The sequence below is a fragment of the Gorilla gorilla genome, chromosome 10 (genome assembly GCF_029281585.2).
Source record: "Gorilla gorilla gorilla isolate KB3781 chromosome 10, NHGRI_mGorGor1-v2.1_pri, whole genome shotgun sequence".
In the NCBI taxonomy this organism is placed as follows: Eukaryota; Metazoa; Chordata; class Mammalia; order Primates; family Hominidae; genus Gorilla; species Gorilla gorilla.
In genome coordinates, this window is record NC_073234.2 from 28,108,421 (window position 1) to 28,133,078 (window position 24,658).

Here is a 24,658-nt window from a genome sequence, read left to right on the forward strand (position 1 = left end):
CTAAGTTTGGAGAGAGAAGGAACCAGTATTTGCAAAAACCAAATGGAAAGATAAAAAAGTTACTAAAGTTTCTACAGAATTTCTGGTAACACTGAAGTTGCAAAGCAGAAGTTAAATTAACTCTTGTCAGTAAGCAATCCAGGAACACGTCAGCCAGTGTATGCTAATTGTGCCGTAACAGGGTGATTTGGATATTTGTAGGGGAAATGGGTAGTAAATATCAAGACTGGTGACCGTAGGTCAGCCCAGCACAAAGGAAGTGGAGACTTTTCCATGCACAAGAACCTGATCACTGTAAATAGCTAATTTGAATAATTCAGTCCCCAAATAACCAACATGGGTTGGTTATTCATAATAAACTACATATTTTAATAGTTTATTAGCTTCCTTTAGACCAAGACTGTGGCCTCTTTATTTTCTAAAGCACACACGTAGTTTAGCATATGAGGCGATAAAATATTGATGTTAACTTTTTAAATCCTCAGTTATAAAAATTTTAAAGTAACAGGGATTAAGGTGAGATTCAGGTTTGTTGTGTCTTTAAATTGTATATGTGACTTCACATATCTTTTTCAGTGCTTATACAAAACGGCACTATAGAACCTCCATTTTATAGCACCATATGAAGTGGGAAAATTAGGTGAAAATTTTCCTGAAGCAACCTTAACACGCGCAGCCCTTGTTGGTTTGTGACTTGTGGCCTAGCTCATCAGATGAGCCACGAGAATCAGACCTGGATTTTGATCTGGCCCTGTTCTGACATGCAATGAGGCATTTGTAGCATTTAGTAATATTGCTAGTTCAAAGAATACTAGAAATATTAGTAAGAACCTATTCAAAAGTATTCATGAGTATTTTCTGCATATGAATCAGGAATTAGAATATTTTGAAAATGATGTTAATAAAATTTTCCTCTGGAAGGCCTTTATAATTTTTATTCCCAATCATTTTTCAAATTTAGAAAGTTTAATCTGTCACAGGAGAAAAAAATTAAAAATTTTTAAAAATTTAGAAAATTTTTACCCGTAAGTATTACAGTTTCCTAATTATCCTATTTATTTCCCACTTGCCTTTGACCTAGATTATTTAGAGTAGGGTTTCTCAGCCTCTGCACTAATGACATTTTGGGCCGAATAATTCTGTTGTAGGAGGCTGTCCTGTGTGTTTTAGATTGTTTGGAATTATCCCTGGCCTCTCACACTAGATGCCAGCAGTATCCTCCTCCCCCAGTGTGACAACCTAAAATGTCTCCAGACATTGCCAAATGTTCCCTGTGGGGCGGGGGCAACATTGCCCACTGTTAAGAACTACTGCTCTAGACAAAAGAACACAGCACAGAGGAAAGGAAAAAAAAAATCCAGTTAAGAGAATGTTAGGTGGAGATGACTGTAGTCATCAAACTTTTTTCCCCATCAAGTATTTCCAAGCTAACATAGTGACAAAATAATTCCTGTACTCTACTGGTAACGTTAATCTAGTGCTCTTCCTTTAATTCTTCCATTTTGTTTTCTTTTGCAGAATTAAGAATATGTTTCCTTGTTTATCAGATACATCACTGCTTGATGAAGCAAGGAAGATATACATGAAAATTTTAAAAATACATATCGCTGACTTCATGGAATGGACATCCTGTATAAGCACTGAAAAACAACAACACAATAACACTAAAATTTTAGGCACTCTTAAATGATCTGCCTCTAAAAGCGTTGGATGTAGCATTATGCAATTAGGTTTTTCCTTATTTGCTTCATTGTACTACCTGTGTATATAGTTTTTACCTTTTATGTAGCACATAAACTTTGGGGAAGGGAGGGCAGGGTGGGGCTGAGGAACTGACGTGGAGCGGGGTATGAAGAGCTTGCTTTGATTTACAGCAAGTAGATAAATATTTGACTTGCATGAAGAGAAGCAATTTTGGGGAAGGGTTTGAATTGTTTTCTTTAAAGATGTAATGTCCCTTTCAGAGACAGCTGATACTTCATTTAAAAAAATCACAAAAATTTGAACACTGGCTAAAGATAATTGCTATTTATTTTTACAAGAAGTTTATTCTCATTTGGGAGATCTGGTGATCTCCCAAACTATCTAAAGTTTGTTAGATAGCTGCATGTGGCTTCTTAAAAAAAGCAACAGAAACCTATCCTCACTGCCCTCCCCAGTCTCTCTTAAAGTTGGAATTTACCAGTTAATTACTCAGCAGAATGGTAATCACTCCAGGTAGTTTGGGGCAAAAATCCGAGGTGTTTGGGAGTTTTGAATGTTAAGAATTGACCATCTGCTTTTATTAAATTCGTTGACAAAATTTTCTGATTTTCTTTTCACTTCGGGCTGTGTAAACACAGTCAAAATAATTCTAAATCCCTCGATATTTTTAAAGATCTGTAAGTAACTTCACATTAAAAAATGAAATATTTTTTAATTTAAAGCTTACTCTGTCCATTTATCCAAAGGAAAGTGTTATTTTTAAAGGAAAGTTCATGTAGAGAAAAGCACACTTGTAGGATAAGTGAAATGGATACTACATCTTTAAACAGTATTTCATTGCCTGTGTATGGAAAAACCATTTGAAGTGTACCTGTGTACATAACTCTGTAAAAACACTGAAAAATTATACTAACTTATTTATGTTAAAAGATTTTTTTTAATCTAGACAATATACAAGCCAAAGTGGCATGTTTTGTGCATTTGTAAATGCTGTGTTGGGTAGAATAGGTTTTCCCCTTTTGTTAAATAATATGGCTATGCTTAAAAGGTTGCATACTGAGCCAAGTATAATTTTTTGTAATGTGTGAAAAAGATGCCAATTATTGTTACACATTAAGTAATCAATAAAGAAAACTTCCATAGCTATTCATTGAGTCAAATTGTAATGTGCTTTACCAAACAAGGTATTTGACCTGGCATTCTAGTCATATTTACACAAATGTAAATGTGAAGTGGCAAATACCTAGGTAATTCAGGCCCACAACTCAGATGATGTTTTATGTAGTCCGAATGTAGTTAGCAGTTACTATTTTCCACTTAGCTCTGTGTGGGAGGACAAAACTTTAGAAGGTGAAAATGGAAAAGCTACATTTTCGTATGAATAAGGTTGTCAAAGTCTGCATTAGTAAAAATATTTATGTCTTCTAGGATATGAATGTGTCAAAACCAAAAAATCCTTACATAAGTGTACACTGACACATTTGCAGGGTTGAAAATGAAAGTAACATGGTGACTTCTCTAAATTCTGTATTTACACGTGAGAAGTGTGAGGAATTAAAGCAATTGTTTGGACCATCTAATGTATAAATCTTGTTTAAAATATTCAAACATATGGGCCCTTAAGAAATTGGTGTGCACTCTAGGTAGCTATTTTTGAAATTTAACTGGTCATACAAAAATTCAATTTCTATATTTAGAAACGGGGTATTTCCTTGTTATAATCTACACAACCAAAAACTGGCTAATGTAAGTAACCAAATCTGAGGATTTTGAGTCTCCATAGCCATACAGCAGATATATAGTTTTTACCTAAGGAAAAAAGTATAAGACAAGACATTTTAAAGTCAGATTACTAAAATAATTCCTGTAATTCCACATTCTCAAAAAAAAATGTGTTTAAGGTGTAATAGTAAATTCTTATAGGACTTATTCTAGTAAGTGGGTAAATCGTAAAAATCTAAATTTGGGTTAAATTTTTTCGCTCAAATACCTACATTTCCATTATCGTACCCCAAAAGGAGCTCTCAAAGAGTAGTTTGAACAGTTTTTGACCCGAAGATTTTTTTTTTTTTTTTTTTTTTTTGAGCAGGTTGGACTCTTCGGCTTCCTGGAAGGGAAAAATAGGTCCTTTAGTGGCTGGGCTACATCTTTCAAGTAGGTATTATTTTAATGAAAGACTAGAGGTGTTTTGTGATTTTGTTTGAAACTCGCATCCAAGAGTGTTTTTCGAAAACAGACTGAAGGAGCAAGAAAAACAATTCGAAATAGGAAGGAGAGGAGGGTCAGAAAATAATGAAATTAAAGTTCCTCTGAGTAAAAAAAGATAATTCAGAAAGTGTCTCTAACAGAGGAAAAAATATCGCCTGGATTGCTGCAGGCACCCCAGTCTCCTTTCCTAAAGAGGTCTCTTTAAACAGAATTTTGAGAGATTGCGTTTTAGTTATGCGGGCCAGGGAGAAGTGGATGCTCGCCGCGCCAGGCACGTCCACAGGAACGCAGCCCCGAGTCACTGTGTCCTTCGTCCTTTACCCGCCTGTGTCAAGCCTCCCAAAATGACCCGCAGTTCAGCTCGTCCTTCGCCGTGAACGTCCCTTTGCGGGGTTGCGGCCGCCGTCGCCCGCCACCCCTTGCCCCACTACCCAAGCCACTGCGCCGTCGTCTCCCCAAACTGCCCCGCAGTTCCGCGCCCGCCCGCCGCGGCAGTTGCGGGGTCGGGCTGGCTGGTGCCTCGGGACGAAAAGGCCATCAAATGTTGCTCCCTCATCTGTAACGTGCAGCCCCCGGACTGTCCCCGTCGTCGCGCGCAGTTCCCGCGCCCGGGCGGCCGCACCTCCGCCGCGCAGCCGGGCTGGGCGGTTTCTCAGAAACTTTCCTCCCTCCTCCTCTCCTCTGCGCTGAGAAAGCAGCGAAAGCTCCCACTCCTCTCCGCAAACGGACTCTCCACCTGAGTAACCGGCCGCCTCCCCGGCCGTGGGGATATCGGAGCTAAGGGGAGAGCCTTCCCGAGTTCGCGGACCCTCCGGCGCTGCAGCCCGCTCCCACCCCTACCCTGGGCTCCAATGATCCGCAGCCCCGCGCATTTCGAAAGCCCGCCCGGCTCGCCGGCGCCTGCGGAGGGCCACGGCGGCGCGCAGCCCGGGCCCCGCACCACGGCCGCCCGCGTGGGTTCCCTCTGCCCTCACCCCCGCTCGGCAACGTCCCCCCATCGCAACCCCGGCCGCCCGGCGCGGGGGCCTGGGACGGGGAACAACTGGGGAAATGTGGGTTTGGGGGCGTGTTTGGGGGACTCCGGGAGCGTGGGCTTCACAGGCGAGGAGCGGGGCGAGAGGCCTCTCAGGCCGGGGTGCGCCCACCGCCCCGGCCTCAGGGAGCGACTTTCCCGGAGGCCGGGTGACGCTGCCTTCGCCATTTCATCTTCATCATCACAGCGCCCACACTTGCTCTTCTCTCAAGCTCTTTGCACAGAAAAAGTGATTCTAAATCTCCTCTAGGATCTCCTGTCTGGTGTTCAGAGTATGAATTTCTTTTTAAAACTTGCTGTGTCTTTCACCTGGGCCACACCCTACGCCCACCCACCCCCTCTCCGCCAAAAGGGAGGTAAAAAATCCTGCGGGCCCAGCTGGGGGTGGGGAAGGGGCCCACAGTCCCGCTGGAAGACCTCAGCGGCCACCTCCCGGATCCGGGCTGGCCTGGGGACTGGGGTGGGATGGGGTGGGGTCCGCCTCAGGCCGACCCCGCAGAACCGAAAGTGCCGAGTTGACACGTAAGGCCCAGCCCCTCTGCGGCCGCCCGCGCGCCCGGCCTGTCACGCGTGGGGACACTGAGCAGCAGGCATCGGAGCGAGCAGTACAAAAAGAAATCAAGGCGTTGGGCGCGAAACCTCGACGCGCCTCTAAAGGAACGTTGAGAAAAGGCAGGGAGCAGGGCGCGCGGCCGGGGGATTGCATCATTGCGGCTCCCCCTCCAGAAAACGGGCTCCGAACCGCGGCGACCATCATGGCGCTCGCGCCGGGCTGCGCTCGACGCGCGCCTGCCCCGCGCTCCGGCCGCGGCCCCGGAGCCTCGGACGCGCATTTCACAAACATTCTCGACCTCTCCCGAGCGCCTGCCCCCACCCCCTCCTTCTTTCTGTGTGTATGTGCGTACGTGTGTGCGTGTGTGCGCGCGCGTATTTGTGTGTAGGGCGAACTTGCAGATGATTTTTTTTTTCCCTCCCGTGCTGCTGGTTGTAAACTTGATTGGCATTGGCTGCGCCCACTGACCCCGACGCTGAGTCCGCTGAAGATTTAAGGTGGATCCGAGAGGCTGCAGCTTCAGGCGGAGTCTCGCGCTCTAGTCGGTTTTGGGAGGAGAAAAAAAAAAAAAAAAAAAGCCCCGAACCGGGCGCCCGCCGCGTTTGCCGAATCTCCCGCGGCCCCAGCCCCCGCGCCCGTCCGGGGCCCCCTCCCCGCCTCGCGCGCCTCGCGCGCCGCGCGCGGCCTCCGCCCACCTCCCACTTCTTCCCCATTGGCCGGCGCGTGCAGTTTGAATTTTTTTTTTTTTCTGATGCTTGTTTTCTTGTAAAAAATACAGTCCCCCAGATCGTGTGACGAAACCTGCTTCGGCGGCCCGAGGTGGGGGTTTTGAGTCGGTTAGTGGAGGCAGTGGGAGCAGGATGGGCGGAGCTTCTGTTCCAAAAATTTCCCCTAAGTGCGGTTGACAGTGTGCAGGCAGGCGGGGGTGCGCGGGGCGGTCAGCGATCTGCAGCTTCGCGGGGACAGAGATGTAACCCAACTCGTTCACGGATGTTCCGCGCGCCGTGTCACCGGCTGCGGGCCAGGGGTACTCGGAAGGCGCGGGCAGGAGCCTGGCGAGGATGCACCTTCCCCTGCCTTGGAAAGGTAGAACTGGGGAGTGCGGGAGGGTGAAGGTGGCCCGGAAAAGAACACCTCTTCGCAACCAAAAAAAAAAAGAGGAAATAGAGGAAAAATGTGTTATTTCAACCGCCACTCAGAACCCATCATAATTCAGCCAGTCGGTGTCATTTTTATTGAATTAAATTTTAAAAAAGTTTTCTTTGATTTCCAGAGCGTTTTTGCGGGAGGAATATGTTAAAACAAACTCAAGATACGAAATGAGACTTTTGAAGTGCCTTTGATTTCTGGGTCCGGAAATTCTTTTGATAAAGCGTGTGTACGTTAAGATTTAGGATGACTTTTTTTTTTCTTTTTTGTAATACAGGTCTAATGGAAATGACATTCTTTATGAATTAGAACCCAATGATGTTTTAAAGTTTATAATAAGTCAAATGATTCAGTCCCTATGTCCATATTAGTGAAATTCTATCTCCATATTAGCGAAATTTGCATAGATACACACCTTTTTCTTTTTGTCTTTTAGTCTTGCTGCAGTGTATCGGACGAGTTTAACCAGATATCCAGCACTAGCCTTCTAACAGTTCCTAACTCAGTGGTGACATTTTTTAGTTCTTAACTCCCCCAATCCTTCTTAGCCTAACAAACCTCTTAATTAAGGTCCATGAAAGACCATAAACCAACCTGATTATGCCTTTAGCAAGGCTGTGTTCACTTAATCTCTAATCCCATATCATAAAGGTCTGCTAGTCACTCCTGACCTCCAGGAACCCACCTAACCAGGGTGGACACTATAAGAAAACATGTGCTTTAATGGAATGAGAACTTTTTTGAGTTGAAGACACGCTAGCCTCAGGAAGCAGTGAACTCACCATCCCTGGAGTGTGAGTCAAGCACTAGTCTTGGATGACCCCTTGATAGGAACGTTGTAGACAAGATTCAAATATCAAATAGTATTTGGACTAGTGATTTCAAAGTCTATTCCAGACCCCTGTGAAACTGTATTTCCAACCTTGGCATTTCTGGATTTCCACTAAATTAAGCCACTTTCCTTGCTCATTAGCATCTTGTAGAGCTGTGTGGCTATTTGAGCGCTTGAATGTGGCTAGTCCAAATTGAGATGTGTTATATGAGATAAACACCACGTTTCCAAGAATTAGTATGAAGAGAAAATGTTAAATATTTCATTAATAATTTTAATATTGATTACCTATTGAAATAATATTTTGTCATATTGGGCTAAATAAAATATATTATTAAAATGAATTTCATCTATTCCATTTTACTTTTTTAGTGGAGTTACTAGACAATTTACAGATGTGTCTCAAATTATATTTCTATTGGACATTACTGTTCAAGACTATCACCTGTGGTAACTTGAGGCCCCATCTTTAAAAGTGGTGACTATTAATACTGAGGAGTAGGTGGTAACTTCTAGCTGCCATCCTAACTTCTCAAATTAAAGTGAGACCCAAACTCAGCGTCTGAAAGCTTTATTATTTATTTATTTATTCTTCTTATTTTTTTTAAAAGATGGAGTCTCCCTGTCATCCAGGCTGGAGTGCAGTGGTGTGGTCATGTCTCACCGCAACCTCCAACTCCTGGGCTCATGCAATCCTCCCAACTCAGCCTCCAGAATCACTGCAATTACATGTGTGCTCTAAAACCTTTTTTTTTTTTTTTAACTTTGTAGAGAGTCTTGCTGTGTTGCCCAGGGTGGTCTTGAACTTCTGGCCTCAAATGATTCTCCTGCCTTGGCCTCCCAAAGTGCTGAGATGACAGGCATAAGCCACCATACCTAGCATCTCTGAAACCTTTAAATAGAATTCTGCCAACATCTAACACCTACTGTTTAATCTTTAATTAATTAATTTATTTATTTTTCTTTTAAAGACGGATCTCACTCTGTCACACAGGCTGGAGTGCAATGGGCATGAGCATGGCTCACTGCAGCCTCAAGCTCCTGGGCTCAGGAGATCCTCTACTTCAGCCTCCCATGTAGCTGGGACTACAGATGTGTGCCACCACATCCAGCAGTTTTTTTTTACTTTTGTAGAGATGGGGTCTTGCTATGTTGACCAGGCTGGTATTGAATGCCTGACTTCAAGGAATCCTCACACCTTGGCCTCCCAAAGTGGTGGGATTACAGGTGTGAGCCACTGAGCCCAGCCTGTTTAATACTTAATGTAGGGTTCAAGCCCAGACTATGGGAATATAGTATAGATATGTCTGATGAACTCAGACTTGGTCACCACAGCTTTTCACATTATGGCAATAGGAAGACTGGAGGCCGGACACATTGGCTTACACCTGTAATCTGCACACTTTGGGAGGCTGAGGCGGGCAGATCGCTTGAACTCAGGAGTTCTGGACCAGCCTGGGCAACATGGTGAAACCCCGTTTCTACAAAAAACAAAAAAAAATTTAACCAGGTATGGTGGTGCTGCCTGTAGTCCCAGCTACTCAGGAAGCTGAGGTGGGAGGATTGCTTGAGCCTGGAAGGCTGAGGTTGCAGTGAGCTGAGATCACGCCACTGCATGCTGGCCTGGGCAACAGTGAGACCCTGTCTCAAAAAAAAAAAAAAAAAAAAAAAAGAAAAGAAAGAAAGAGAAAGATTGGAAACTCCAATATGTTAGTTGTGACTCTGCAAAAAAAAAACTATTTAGACCCCACACAAAACCTGCACAGGCAGAGCCTCACTGTGACTCTTCAGGAGACAGGAAGAAAGTGGGGAGACCGAGCAGTATGCTCATTCTAAGACTGGGTCTCTAGCAGAAGCCTGCACAATGAAAAAGTATACCATATTCTTGGATGGGAACACCCAACATGACAAAGATGGCAGTCCTCCCTAATTCATCTGCACCTCTTTACACTAAATTCTGATAATAGGTTCTGATCATCCTGTTTCGTTCCTTTGTTGTAGCAGTCTGTCCACTCAGGACCATAATATAATTACTGTAAATTTGGAATATGTTTGAATTGCTGGTGGGACGAGTCCTCCACATCTCGATGGGTCCCTTTACTCCTTTTTTTTCCCCAGAATTTTCCTGTTTTCTTTTGCTTGCCATTTTCCCCATGTGGATTTAAAATGAATTTGTCTAGTTTTAAATATAATTCTGTCGGCATTAAAAAAAATAAAGTGGGATTCTTGTCTCACACATCAGGATAAATTCCTGAAGAATTAAAGAGGATGAAGTAGAAAGAAATGAAACCATAGACATGCAAGGAGAAACCTCAAAGGATTTTAAAAAATAAAATCTCAGAGTTGGGGAAAGTCTTTCTGAGTACGACAATAAACATAGAATTCATAAGATGTAATTTGTTTTTCTTTTTGGCAGAGACAGGATCTCTCTACGTTGCCTAGGCTGGTCTTGAACGCCTGGCCTCAAGTGATACTCCTGCCTTGGTCTCCAAAAGTGTTGAGATTACAGTTGTGAGCCACTGTGCTCAGCTGGGAGGATCTCTTGAGGCCAGGATTTTAAGACCAGCTCGGACAACGTAGCAAGACCTGTTTCTAAAAAATAAAAATAAATAGTTAAGCTATTCTGGAGGCTGAGGCAAGGGGATTGCTCTATCCCAGGAGTTCAGGGCTGCAGCTCAGGCTACAGTGAGCTATGATTTTACTACTGCACTCAGGCCTGGCAGCTCTAAAAAAATAAAAAATAATAATAATAATATAAAAATAATTTAAAAAGCAATGGTTTAAATGGTAAGTTGTATCTTACTTGTATGTAACCACAATAAAAAAGAATATACAACTACTGGGACATTTTTTTTTGAGACCAGGTCTCACTCTGTTACCTAGGCTGGAGTGCAATGACTCATAGCGGCCTCGACCTCCTGGTCTCAAGTGATCCCCCTGCCTTAGCCTCCCAATTAGCTAGGGCTGTAGGTGCACACCACCATGCCCAGCTAACTTTGTGTGTGTGTGTGTTGTGTGTGTGTGTGTGTGTGAGAGAGAGAGAGAGAGAGAGAGAGAGACAGGTTCTTGCTATGTTGTACCATGCCCAGCTAACTTTGTGTGTGTGTGTGTTGTGTGTGTGTGTGTGTGTGTGAGAGAGAGAGAGAGAGAGAGAGAGAGAGAGAGAGACAGACAGGTTCTTGCTATGTTGTCCAGGCTGGTATTGAACTCCTAGTCTCAAGTGATCTTCCTGCCTTAGCCTCCCAAAATGCTGAAATTACAGGCATGAGCCATCATGCCTGGCTCACTGGAAAAATTTAAAGTTCATCCATGGTATGTCTAAAAGAATTTCACACAGTGTACTGGGCCATATTATTTGTGAGATGCTGTAGTGGTTCAATTTCAGGCTCTGGAATCCTACTGCCTGGGTTTGAGTCCAGTTACTGAACTGCCATTTGCAAGTTACTTCACCTTTTAAAGTTTTTATTTCGGCCAGGCATGGTGGCTCACACCTGTAATGCCAGCACTTTGGGAGGCCAGGGCGGGCAGATCACTTGAGGTCAGGAATTGGAGACCAGTCTGGACAACATGGTGAAACCCCATCTCTACTAAAAATACAAAAATTAGCCGGGTGTGGTGGCAGGCACCTGTAATCCCAGCTACTCGGGAGGCTGAGGCAGGAGAATCGCTTGAACCTGGGAGGCAGAGGTTGCAGTAAGTTGAGATCGCGCCATTGTGCTCCAGCCTGGGGGACGAGATTGAGACTTCCTCTAAAAAAAAAAAAAAAAAAAGAAAAGAAAAAAGTTTTTTTTTTTGTCTATATAATGAGGATGCTTATAACTCTCATAGGGTTATTAAAAGTATTCGATGGAATAATGTATGTGTTGTATTTAGCCCAATACATGGTATATAATAATAACCATTACATATTTGTAAACAATCAAATTGGCCAGGCATAGTGGCTCACGCCTGTAATCCCAGCACTTTGGGAGGCCGAGGCAGGCGGATCACAAGGTCAGGAGATCGAGACCATCCTGGCTAACATGGTGAAACCCCGTCTCTACTAAAAATACAAAAAATTAGCTGGGCGTGGTGGCGGGCGCCTGTAGTCCCAGCTACTCGGGAGGCTGAGGCAGGAGAATGGCGTGAACCCGGGAGGCGGAGCTTGCAGTGAGCCGAGATCGCGCCACTGCACTCCAGCCTGGGCGACAGAGCAAGACGCCATCTCAAACAAACAAACGAACAAAAAATCAAATTAATGGGGATATCCAGTTTTTATTTTGTCTTCTCCCAGTAACCACAGCCAGTACTGTGTTAACCTTGTCAATATGTCTTATTATTTTTAATTACTGCTGATACTACCATTAAGAAAAACAAATATTTTAAATTGGCATTTAATAAAGAGAATTAGATATGCAAAAACAGTTAAAATGGTAAATTTTATGTATTTTTACCACAATAAAATCTTTTTAAGGCACTTGTTGAATTTAGTGTCACTTCCAATGATTTCTGAAAGGACTTGGTATAGATTTATTTGCGGTAATAAATCAGTAGCACATACACCCACATACATATGCAATGACAAATTGGGAAAAATGTTTGCAACCCACATATCACAGGGTTAATTTACCCAATAAATAAAGAGTTTCTATAAATCCATGAAGAAAACACAAACCAGTAGAAAAATAAGCAAAGGATATGAACACAGTTATCGGAAAAGAAAATATGAAAGGCTTTTAATAAATGAAAACATGGTCAATTGTAGACTAGTGGGATATAAACCATATACAGAATATATAAATATAGGTAAATTGAGGCACTCAGATACAAAGACGACCATTATTCTTTCTTGACAGTTTAATCTTTGCTTCCCTCCTTTCTACCTAAGGGTTAGTGATATTTTTCCAGCTTCATTGGTGACCGAAGAAGCAAAGAGTTTGCATGCGTGGAAGCCACGACCGTCTTTCAGGTTCAGTGTAAAATCCCTCCCATCCAAATGATCTTATCTTTAGCTTAGTGGCATCTCCTTACTTTGTACATAGAAATCCCCCGAATCAGCCTCTTAAGGCCAGCACAACTATAAGTATGTAAGAGGCTGATGCTCTCAACACATCCCCATCCATTCCTGCTTTTAAGTTTAATGCCTGTACGTTGCTGGTGATACCAGTCTCTCCAAAACCATCACCTTATTCTGGCTTTTCGTTCAAGCTCTCTATTCTCTTTTAAAAGCCTCATGAAAAGTTGATTACATGATAAACATAAATTGTCTAATTAGTAGAGAGAAACTATGCTATGCAATAAATGGTGTTAGGTTACAGCTAACCATTTGGAGAAAAATATTAAATCTCCCTTACATACACACACATTTTATATACTGCGCATTTAAAATGTATGTACTTTTCAGCTGGGCGCCGTGATTGTTGATTACTGCTGTTATTACCGTTAAGAAAAATAAATATTTTAAATTGGCATTTAATAAAGAGATTCAGATATGCAAAAACAGTTAAAATGATTTGGTCTTAATGTGTTATGGAAACTTTACACCTGTAATCCCAGGACTTTGGGAGGCTGAGGCGAGAGGATCACTTGAGGTCAGGAGTTTGAGACCAGCCTGGCCAACATGGCGAAACCCCGTCTCTACTAAAAGTACAAAAATTAGCCAGGTGTGGTGGTACATGCCTGTGATCCCATCTACTTGGGAGGCTGAGGCAGGAGAATCGCTTAAACCTGGGAGGCGGAGGTTGAAGTGTGCAGAGATTACACTACTGCACTCCACTCCAGCCTAGGCAACAGAGTGAGACTCTGTCTCAAAAAAAAAAAAAAAAAAAAGAAAAAAGAAAAAGTATGTACTTTTCTACGAATTTAATTTTGAGAAATAATCAGACGTATGACTAAAGATATATTTATCAAAGTAATCACTATAATGTTAAATATTAGATTTTAAAAAGAACAAAAGAGTAAACAACCAAATAAAAACCCTTTAGATGTAGGGTTACAGAATTGATTATTTGATTGAACTAACTATAGTATATGCAAGAAGGGTACAAATTATAGCCATTAAAACACCCTGGGTAGCTTTATATGTATTAACAGTTATATGTCTTGGCTGGGCAGGGTGGCTCATGCCTATAATCCCAGCACTTTGGGAGACCGAGAGAGGCAGATAGATTAAGCCCAGGAGTTTGAGACCAGCCTGGGCAACAAGGTGAAACTCCATCTCTACAAAAAACACCAAAAAAAAAAAAAAATTAGCTGGATATGGTGGCACAAGCCTGTAGTCACAGCTACTCAGAAGGTTGAGGTAGGAGGATCACCTAAGAAAGGAGGTCTAGACTGCAGTGAGCTGTGATCACGCCACTGCACTCCAGCCTGGGTGGCAGAACAAGACTGTCTCAAAAAAAAAAAAGTTATATGGCTTAATGTTAAAGTTTCCATAGCACATTAAGACCAAAAGCAGGCACAGAACAGTATCTATGGTATGAATGTATTTTTGTGAAAAATTTAAAAATTCACATGTATATAGGCATACAATTGAAGGTTACCCACCACATTAACATCTGTAGTTCCTATTTCTGAGGGCAGGATTATGAAGAGACTTTCCCTTAAACGTTTATGTACTGTTTGCATTTTAACAGTAGATTTTGACCAGGAAAAAACCATGAAGGTATTTCAATTTTTTTTCTTTTTTTTTTGAGACAGAGTCTCGCTCTGTTGCCGAGGCTAGAGTGCAGTGGCACGATCTCGGCTCACTGCAACCTTCGCCTCCTGGGTTCAAGCAATTCTCCTGCCTCAGCCTCCTGAGTAGCTGGGATTACAGATGCGTGCCACCACACCCAGCTAATTTTTTGTATTTTTAGTAGAGACAGCGTTTCTCCATGTTGGCCAGGCTGGTCTCAAACTCCTGACCTCAAGTGATCTGCCCTCCTCTGTCCCCCAAAGTGTTGGGAGTACAGGCGTGAGCCGCCGCGCCCAGCCGGTATTTCAAATTTGAAATAATTATTTTTACAATTTGTTGAACGTGGAATCAGAGTTTTTATGTCTCACATACGGTCTCATTCTTCTCGGACATTAGCAGAGCACAAGGCATTTCTATAATAATTTTTCCCCCATTTTTCTATCTAACTTCAGATGCCATTAAATCTGTACATGAGTTATGAGGAGTGTTTGCATGTTTATGTACATGGTTTGGCTTCTGGGGCACATAAATGAGGTATAAATATTATCCCCATTAACTCAAGGATATCTTAACAAACCATGGAAAATTGAGGTTATTCCATCTTTTTGCCATATGGGATTTTACTGGTAACATGATCCCAAAACTCACATTCCTTGATCTTTGGCACTTGGCACACTCAGGGAATCCGCCTGGGAATTCACCAGATCAACTCCCTGCCTTAGATTAGTTACTTAGGACATAGTGCTGGGAAAATAGTTTTACATTTCAAGTTAGCCGACTAATCTTTGGCTGTCCCTCTCCATGTGACTGACCTGGGGCAAATCTTAGAATCTCAGAATATTGGCTATGGGAGACCACTGTATCGATTCTTTCCATTTTACAGATGAGAATATTCTAATTCTTGATTTCCTGTAAAGTGGGGAAGTTAAACGAAGATGATCTACAGATTCCTTCTGGCTTACAGCTCTGTGATTCTTGTTTCCTAGTCAAGATCACACATTCCATCCCTGTGGATCAGGTTATTTTTCAGGGAAGCTAGAGTCCTGATTTTTGGCCACAAACCACGTATTCAGAATCAAAAGAAGATGATCTTATAATAGCGTAGGCTGAACAATGAACGTTTATAATCTCACCAGAAAAAAAGCACGTGAACGTGTAACCTAATCGTTGCTTAGTAGTGCCAGATATTGCTGCATTGTCGCGTGCAGTCTCTGGGAGCCTTTACTAAGGCCAGGCTCTGTGGGCTTCAAGGTCACAAACAGGAGTGCTGGCCTCCTGGAGCTCCACAAGGCGTCACAGCTGTAATTATTCCATGGAATTTAGGTGAATGTTGTGAAGGATGAGTGCCATGAAGGGACCTCAGAGCTTCTGCTTCATGCTGTAGCCGTTTGGATCCCAGACAAGGTGACTAAGTGAGGAAGCAAGCAGGGGCTAAAATCGAAACTCTTTCCCCAAGCCAGCCTGTGTTTACTGAAAAGAAAAGGGCCTTTAAAAATCCACCAACACTCCCTTTAGCTGAGCAGCCACTTATAGTCCCAGCTACTCGGGAGTTTGAGGTGGAAGGATCCCTTGAGCCCAGGAGTTCCAGTCCACCTGAGCAACAGAACAAGACCCCATCTCTAAAACAAACAAACAAACAAAATAAAAAATGCCATTCCATCCCCCTCACCCGCAGTGCCTTCCCCTATGTTCCAGTGGCTGCCTGTAGGATGCTGTAAGAGTTTGAAACAGGGGCCCTGACCTAGAGCGAGGGTTAGAGAATCCCTCCTAAAGAAATGACTTTCAAGTTGAGACCTGGAAGCTGAGCATGAGTTAACCAGTTGAAAGGAGGAAAGGAAGGAGAGTGAGCCAAGCAGAACTCAGTCCAAGGCTGCAAATCAGAGAAGAGCTTTGAAAGAAAGTGCTTGTGGCTGGGGGGCAGTGAGCCAATGGCAGAAGGAATGAGTGCTGTGGCTGGAGTGATGGGCTTTTTAAGCCACATTAGGAATTTTTGACTTTAAGTGCAATGGGAAGCCACTGGATAATTTAAAGGTGACTTGGCAGGCACAGTGGCTGATGCCTGCAGTCTCAGTGCTTTGGGAGGCCGAAGAGGATCATTCGAGGTTAGGCATTGAAGACCTGCCTGGGCAATGTGAGACCTCATTTCTACAATAAATAAATAAATAAATAAGCCAGGCATGGTGGTGAGCACCTGTAGTCATACCTACTTGGGAAGCTCAAGCAGGAGGATCGCTTGGGCCCAGGAATTCACAGTTTTAGTGAGCTATAATCCACCACTGCCACTCAGGCCTGGGTGACAGAGTGAGATCTTGTCTCTAAACTAAAATAAAATAAGCTCACACCTGTAATCTCAGCACTTTGAGAAGCTGAGGCAGGTGGATCACTTGAACCCAGCCTGGGTACCATGGCAAAACCCCATCTCTACTAAAAATATAAACGACTAGGCTGGGAGCAGTGGTTCATGCCTGTAATCCCAGCATTTTGGGAGGCTGAGGCGGGCGGATCACTCAGGAGTTCAAGACTGGCCTGGCCAGCCTGGTGAAACCCCGTCTCTACTAAAAATACAAAAAATTAGCTGAGCGTGGTGGTGTGTGCCTGTAATCCCAGCTACTCAGGAGGCTGAGGCAGGAGAACTGCTTGAACCCAGGAGGAGGAGGTTGCGGTGAGCCAAGATCACGCCACTGCACTCCAGCCTGGGCAATAAGAGTGAGGTTCTGTCTCAAAAAAAACAAAACAAAAAAAAACTAGCTGGGCATGGTGGTGTGCACCTGTAGTCCCAGCTACTTGGGAGGCTGAGGTGGGAGAATCACCTGAGCCTGGGAGGTCAAGGCTATAATGAGCCATGATCATGCCACTGCACTCCAGCCTGGGTGACAGACTGAGACCCTGTCTCAAAAGAATAAATAAATAAAATAAAATAAGAGAGTGACTTGAGCAGCTTCAATTAAATTTTATTGTTTCCTCACTTTATCTAATATTAGTTGAAATCCTTAGTCTTATGTTGGGGTTATCCCAGTAGGACGTGGGAAAGAAAGTTCAAGCCTTCGCCTTGATAGTTCTCCATGATGCTGCTTAACATAAACAATCGAGTTTTCAAAAACCAAAACTCTTGATTTCATTAAGTAAGGAGGGTGTAATGTGTAGTGCTTGGGCTGTTAGAGGGGATGGGGTCACAAGTGGTATATTTGAGGCTTTTGAAGGAGTGCATTCAAGGAAGAGCCCTGCTTGGTGTCAGCTACTGAACCAGAGATCTGAAGAAGTGGACCTCGCCAGCCTCCTGCTCCACCCCGCTACCAGTCTTAGCTGGAACTCCCTTTTCTTTGTCATACTCAGCCAGTTGCTCATTGCTGTTTTAGAGTCTGGCCCATGTTTTGCTCTTTGGCTGTGCGATTGGCGTGAATCTTCTAAGCAAATGAATAGCTTAGAGGTGAATACTGAATCTTTTGCTTCAAGTAGCTCAGCATTTTTGTCTTTCATTTTTACTAAGTGACTAGATTAGTATTCGAAGATGTTTTGGCCAAATGATTCATTATTTATTTGGCTTTAGAAAGAGACTTCAAAAGGATAATAGAAATAAACAACCCAGAGGGTTTTTTTTTTAAATTGAAGATTAATAAAAGAGAGACCTCTGCTGGCTACAGTGGTGTAACAACCTAGAGTTGGCCACTGACTCCACAGGAAGCTAGAATGGCTGTGACCCGCCCCATACGCTTTTACAGTTGTCAGCAAATTGATCACTATTTGTTCACGTCTTCAGCAATCAACTCAAGTTCTTTTGGAGTTCATCGAAGTGAGGTATAATTCCCAGTCCAATCACCACTGTTTCTGTTTCGATCTTTAGGAAAAGTATTAGTCTTTTATATTTCTCGAACATAATAGCTTTACATATGAGCCCCTGCCAAACTGAGACCTGAAATAATTCCTGCATCTTATCTTCTCTGTTTCCTTTCCCCTTTTTTTCCTCCACCTCTCCTCCTCCCCTTCTCCAGTAAAACAAAATAAAACAAATCTACACTCAAGAGAGAGTACTGATAGAAAGTGAGAAGGAGGGAGCCGGGCGCTTATCTTTGGCATATCCTCAGCTGAGGATCCAAGCTGGGGGGCCCAGGGTTGGTGTTAACTACCTGAGTAGAGCTGTAGTTCCTACTGATGTCTTCCGTGGGATTTGTTCAACCGTGGGAATGTGGCTGCACGATAGTGGAGCAAGATTCAGTGAATGCTTCAGAATATGGAGGGTCGTTATCTAGGGGGAGGAAGGGGACTGAATGTTCTCTTGAGACCTTTTGTTGGCAACAACAATAATGAGTGCCTACTATGTGCCAGGCCCTGGACTAAGTACCTTAAATACCTTAATTCTGTTTCCTGCTTTTCTTCTCTCTTCACAGTCTTAAGAATGTCTTTCTATGAGAAAAACATTGAATATATGTAAAGAACTTACAAGGCCTGCATAAAGTAGTAGCTATGCATGTGTTCACTATTTTATTGTTATGTTTTTACTCTGGAATATGCTGCCACTCCTACACATGAGGAGAGGCTCTCCCCATACTCACCAGAGCAAGCAAGTCCTTTTTTTTTTTTTTTTTAAGACACATGGAGTCTTGCTCTATTGCCCAGGCTGCAGTGCAGTGGCATGATCATGGCTCACTGCAGCCTCGACCTCTTGGGCTCAGGCAGTCCTCCTGCCTCAGCCTCCTGAGTAGCTGGGACTGCAGGTGTATGCCACCACATCTGGCTAATTTTAAATTTTTTTAGAGATGGGGTCTAACTATGTTGCCCTGGCTGGTCTTGAACTCCTTTGCTCAAGCAGTCCTCCCAACTTAGCCTCCCAAATCGTTGGGATGAGAAGCATGAACCACTGTGCCTGGTTAATTACGTAGATATTTACATATCTACATATCTTAAAAGGGTGTCCTTTTAAGAATTTCAAATGATGCTTTATAGTTTCTAATACGGTGCACTGGGTATACTGTTGATATTTAAAGTTTTGTGAATGATAAATTTCCCTACTTCAGTAGTGCCATAGAATTAATTGATTCTTGTATCTGAAATTTAATGAGTGCTTATGAAGTATGCTGGACTGCGCTAGGTTCTGACAGCATTTGAAAAGAAGTTTGACATCTGCCTGTCTGTCCCCTTTTGGCTGCCTATGAGGTGTGTAAGATGGCTGCAATTTGAGGAGGTATCCTTTATTCCTGAGGATAGAAGGTGCATTGTGGAGTAGAAAGATACAGGAACTATAGGCGATGCCACACCAACTCTGTGCCACTTATCTCCAGAATTCCTGTACAGAAAAGAAAAGTACACTTTTATCTTGTTTAAGCCACTATGATTTCTGGGGTCTGTTACTAGCTGCCAAATGCAAATCTTAACAGATATAGAAGTCCTTGAGGATTTTTGAGCAAGGAACTGACTGTAAAACTGGTGGCTCTGCAAGGGACAGATTTGGGGAGGGGGGTGTTCTGGAGAATCCTAAGAGATAAAGTTGGCTTGGTAGGTGGGGACAGATAGTAGGGGAGACTGAATGCGGAGAATACACATCTTGCACAGGTCACTGAATTTTGTTTCTTTTTCCCAGGACACCTCTGCTAAACTCCTATTTTTACCGTGGTTATTTAAATATGTGGTTATTGAGGAATTTGTATTCTGCTATCGTCAAGTGGCCTGAAAGCCAGGGAGATCGAGGAGATGAGTGTTCTTTGTGCTTTAAAAAGAAGCAGGCAAAAGCTGGAACGGGAAAGAGTATCAGTGTTACAGTGAAGTGAAGTTACTATGTTTTCTGAACTCCTGCAAGCATTTTCAAGGAAAGGAATGTTTTTTACAGGTGATTGTCTAATCAAGATACATTTGAAATGTATCCTTTACTGGATAGCAACTGTAAACAATATTTAAAAATTATATCTCAGAGTGACTTGCAGAGTAAAGATAATTTCATATGCTAAAATTTCTAAAAGGAGAAAAACCTTTTTTATTAACTTTAATGTTCATATAATCACATTGAGTAATGGCTATTTTTTTCCTAGTGAACTTTTCATTTTAGGTTGGGCAGGTAATTTTATACCTTTAATTACATGGGTTTTAAAAATATGATCCTATAGCCATAACTGAATATTATAAGCTTGGGTACTTTATGTTTCATCTTTCATTAAGGAGTATATTTCTCAGATCCTACCAGATCCTACTTTTTTTTTTTTTTTGAGACAGAGTCTCACTCTGTCACCTAGGCTGGAGTGCAGTGGCGCTATCTTGGCTTACTGTAACCTCTGCCTTCCAGGTTCAAGCAGTTCTCCAGCCTCAGCCTCCTGTGTAGCTGGGACTACAGGTGTGCACTGCCACATCCGGCTAATTTTTTTTTTTTTTTTTTTTGGAGATGGAGACTCACTCTGTTGCCCAGGCCAGAGTACAGTGGTGTGATCTCAGGTCACTGCAACCTCCGCCTCCCGGGTTCAAGTGATTCTCCTGCATCAGCCTCCTGAGTAGTTGGGACTACAGGTGCGTGCCACTACGCCTGGCTAATTTTTTGTATGTTTAGTAGAGTTGGGGTTTCACTGTGTTAGCCAGGATGGTCTTGATCTCCTGACCTCGTGATCCGCCTGCCTCACCCTCCCAAAGTGCTGGGATTACAGGTGTGAGCCACCACACCCAGCCTAATTTTTGTATTTTTAGCAGAGGCGTGGTTTCACCATGTTGGCCAGGCTGGTCTTGAACTCCTGACCTCAGGTGATCTGCTGGCCTTGGCCTCCCAAGGTGCTGGGATTACAGGCATGAGCCACTGTACCCGGCCCTCAGATCTTACTTTCTATGGACACCCTACTTTGCTTCAGCCCTGAGGTCCTAGCTGCCCCATTCAACATTTTTACCTTCCTTTTCTGCATTGTCCTAACCTTTAGGAAATCTGAACCCCAGTAGTTGACTGTCTTCTGAACTAGGTGAACCTAATATCCCAATCTCTCTGTTTCCCTAAAAATGGGTTGGCAATTCTAAAGTTCCTTTCAAACCTGGTTGGACAGATAATTATAAGCCTTAATGCAATGACAAATTTCAAGGTCCCTCCAGGCAGTGACTTTCAGCCTTCCCTCTACACATGGAAAGGAATGTGCCCAGTATTACCTGAAAATTCTTACTAGGTTTTACCTCAAAACATAATCTTTGGAATCTTTTTTTATAATTTTCCCACTACAAACTGGAGACAATCCATATATTACTATTAAAATTGAGTTGCGGCTGGGCACAGTGGCTCACGCCTGTAATCCCAGCACTTTGGGAGGCTGAGGCAGGAGGCTATTCAGTATTACCTGGAAATTCAGGCCACTTGATAATAGCAGAATGCCAATTACTCAATAACCACGTATTTAAATAGCCATGATGAAACAGGAATTTAGCAGAGGTTACCTGGGAAAAAAACAAACCCATTAATTATGTCTCTCAAAGTCCTTGTACCTTTTTGTAACTTTTTTATACCTCTTACCAAGAAAAAAAAATTGTATCTCCCTACCTTTCCCTCCCCATTTGGAAAAAGTACCCTAGAATGCAAGAGACTGAACATCAGGTTGTAACCTGGACTATCTGTTGCAAACTGTCATACTTTTTCTACCAACTTAAAGAAACATTTTAGAGATAGGGTCTTGCTCTGTTGCCCTGGCTGGAGGGCAGTGGCACCATCATAGGTCACTACAATCTCAGACTCCTGGGCTCAAGTGATCCTCCCATTTCAGCCTCCTGAGTAGCTGAGGCTACAGGCATGTGCCACCACACCCAGCTAATTTAGAACATTTTTCTTTTTTTGTAGAGACAAGGTATTGTTATGTTGTCTAGGCTGGTCTTGAACTCCTGACCTCAAGCAGTACTCCTGCCTTAGCCTCCCAAAGTGCTGAATTACAGGAATGAGCCACTGCGCCCGGCCCCAACCCAGTTTTTATTATAACGTGTGGATTGTCTACAGTTTATAGTGTGAAAAAGTATAAAAAATGATTCCCAATTTTAGGTTTTGAGTTATAGCTCCCTGAAGTTCCTGGGTTGCATTTTGCTACAGTCTGCACACAAGAAAAACAAAACAAAACAAGACACACAGTCTGATACGCAGAGAGATGTTCTCTCCTTACAGTTAAATAATAACAATAGCTAACATTTGTGGAGCACTCAGTGTGTGCTAAGCCAGTCATCTACATTGTTTCCTTTAATCCTGAGATTAAATAAATTCTGAGAAGTAGCTGTAATGATAAGGAAACTGAGCCTTGGAGCTGTAGCTCAACGTCACACGAGGCAGCTGAGTCTGGGCTCAAATTCAGGTCTTGGGGCTGTCCTGTCATTCTTATAAATAATCTCAACAGGAAGAAGGCCAGCAGGCTCAGTGTGACACTCGATCCTAAATTATTCCCTTTCACTTTCTGACCGATTAAAAGACCATATGGTAATTAAATATTTCTGGCCAGCAATGTCTTGCCATTTATTGAAAAATAATACCACAATATCTCTAATAATTGTTTCATTAAAAACAAGAACAAAGCCCCAGCTATGTCCGGAATGGCTCTAAGAACATCTTTCTACTTCTCTGCACCTTAGTCTCTCCTGAGGCAAGATGGAAAGAACAAAATTACGAGGTTGCTTTGGCAAAAAAAAGGAACAATGGATATTACTTTATTAGGACCAGGAGCCACTTTTTATGGCAGGTTGCAACTGTCAAAGGACATTTTAGGGTCGGGAAGCCCCCTTGCAAAGGACAAAAGATGTTCATGGTAAGAAAAGCACGGAAGGCCCAAGGGAAAAGTTTTAAAATGAGCTTTGCCTCTAAGCCTCCTTTGATGCTCACCTCCATATCGATTCAGGCATGTCTCAAAGGCCACCTTCTTCCAAGGTAGATAAGAGGGCCCTGGTCGGCCAGGCATGGTGGATCATGCCTGTAATCCCAGCACTTTGGGAGGCCGAGGTGGGTGGATCACAAGGTCAGGAGTTCAAGACCAGCCTGGCCAAGATGGTGAAACCCTATCTCTACTAAAAATACAAAAATTAGCCGGGTGTGATGGCAGGTGCCTGTGATCCCAGCTACTCAGGAGGCTGAGGCAGAGAATTGCTTGAACCTGGGAGGCGGAGGTTCCAGTGAGCTGAGATCGCGCCACTGCACTCCAGCCTGGGCGACAGAGCAAGACTCCATCTGAAAAAAAAAAAAAGGCCCTGGTCAGGGTCTCACTCTGTCACCCAGGCTGGAGTGCAGTGACATGATCTCGGCTTACTGCAGCCTTGACATCCAGGGCTCAAATGATCCTCTCACATCAGCCTTCTGAGTAGCTGGAACTACAGGCATGTGACACCACCCCTGCTAATTTTTTGTAGAGATAAGGTTTTGGCATGTTGCCCTGGTCTCAAACTCTTGGGCTCAAGTGATCCTCCTGCCTTGGCCTCCCAAAGTGTTGGGATTACAGGCGTGAGCCACCGCGCCCCGCCATGGTCAAAAGCTTTATCTTCGTTAATCTTGGTTGAGCTGGTTTCCCACTTCCTATATCATTTGCCTGAAAGGGGAGACCCAGCTTACTTTGGAGGTAGGTGTAAGTAGATAAGAGCCAAGTGTTGTTTGCTAATTTATTGAGTGAGGGATCTCATTAAAAGGTCATTTTATTTGTGCAATCAAAGAACTCCTTTGGAGCCCAGTATGGTGTCACACACTTGTATTCCTAGCTACTAACGGGGCTGAGATGGAGAATCTCTTGAGCCCAGTCAATCACTGATGCCAGCGTGGGCAACATAGTGAGACACCATCTTTAAAAAAAAAACAGGTGTGATTAATGTTAAGCACCTTGAGATGATGAGAGTGGTTTGGATTATCCAGGTGAGCCCAATCTAACAAAATAAATCCTTAAAAGCAAAAGCAGAGAGCCTTTCCATCTGTGGTCAGAGGAATAGGTGACTATGGAAGAGTGGTCGCTCCCTTTCCCTTGTCCCTGCTTTGTTTTCTCCACAGCACTTCTCACTCTGTGGGAGGCACAAGAATGCCCCCCTCCAAAGAGATACACATGCTAATCCCCAGAGCCTATTAATGTGGTATGTTATATGGCAAAGGGGGGATTAAGTTGCAAATGGAATTGTTTGCTGATTTGCTGACTATAAAATCGGGAGAGTATCTTGGATTATCCAGGTGGACCCAATGTAATCACAGGGGTCCTGAATCTTGGAAGAGGAAAGCAGAAGAGGGGTTCAGAGTGGTGTGACGTGAGGGCTTAGCTTGCCGTTGCTGGCTTCGAGGATGGAGGAAAGGGGCTAGGAGCCCAGGAATGCAGCAGCCTCCAGAAGCTGGAAAAGGCAAGGTAAGGGATTCTCCCCCAGAGCCTCCAGAAACATATGCAGCCTTGCTGACACCTTGCTTTTAGCCCGGTGAGACCCATGTTAGACTTCTAGCACACAGTACTGCAAGACGTTAAATTGATGATGGCTGGGCGTGGTAGCTCATGCCTGTAATCCCAACACTTTGGGAGGCTGAGGCTGGTGGATCACTTGAGGTCAGGAGTTTGAGACCAGCCTGGGGAACATAGCAAG

At 43.4% G+C, this 24,658-nt stretch overlaps 1 protein-coding gene across 1 annotated transcript in view; it reads left to right on the forward strand.

Moving 5' to 3' along the window:
• The first annotated feature begins 6,287 nt into the window (after window positions 1-6,287).
• Window positions 6,288-24,658, forward strand: part of APOLD1 (apolipoprotein L domain containing 1) — a 65,782-nt gene continuing 47,411 nt past the window's right edge. The window contains exon 1 of the mRNA XM_019038881.4: window positions 6,288-6,584. Coding sequence (XP_018894426.1) covers window positions 6,489-6,584 — 96 coding nt within the window. The 5' untranslated portion in view covers window positions 6,288-6,488. The remainder of the gene's footprint in view (window positions 6,585-24,658) is intronic.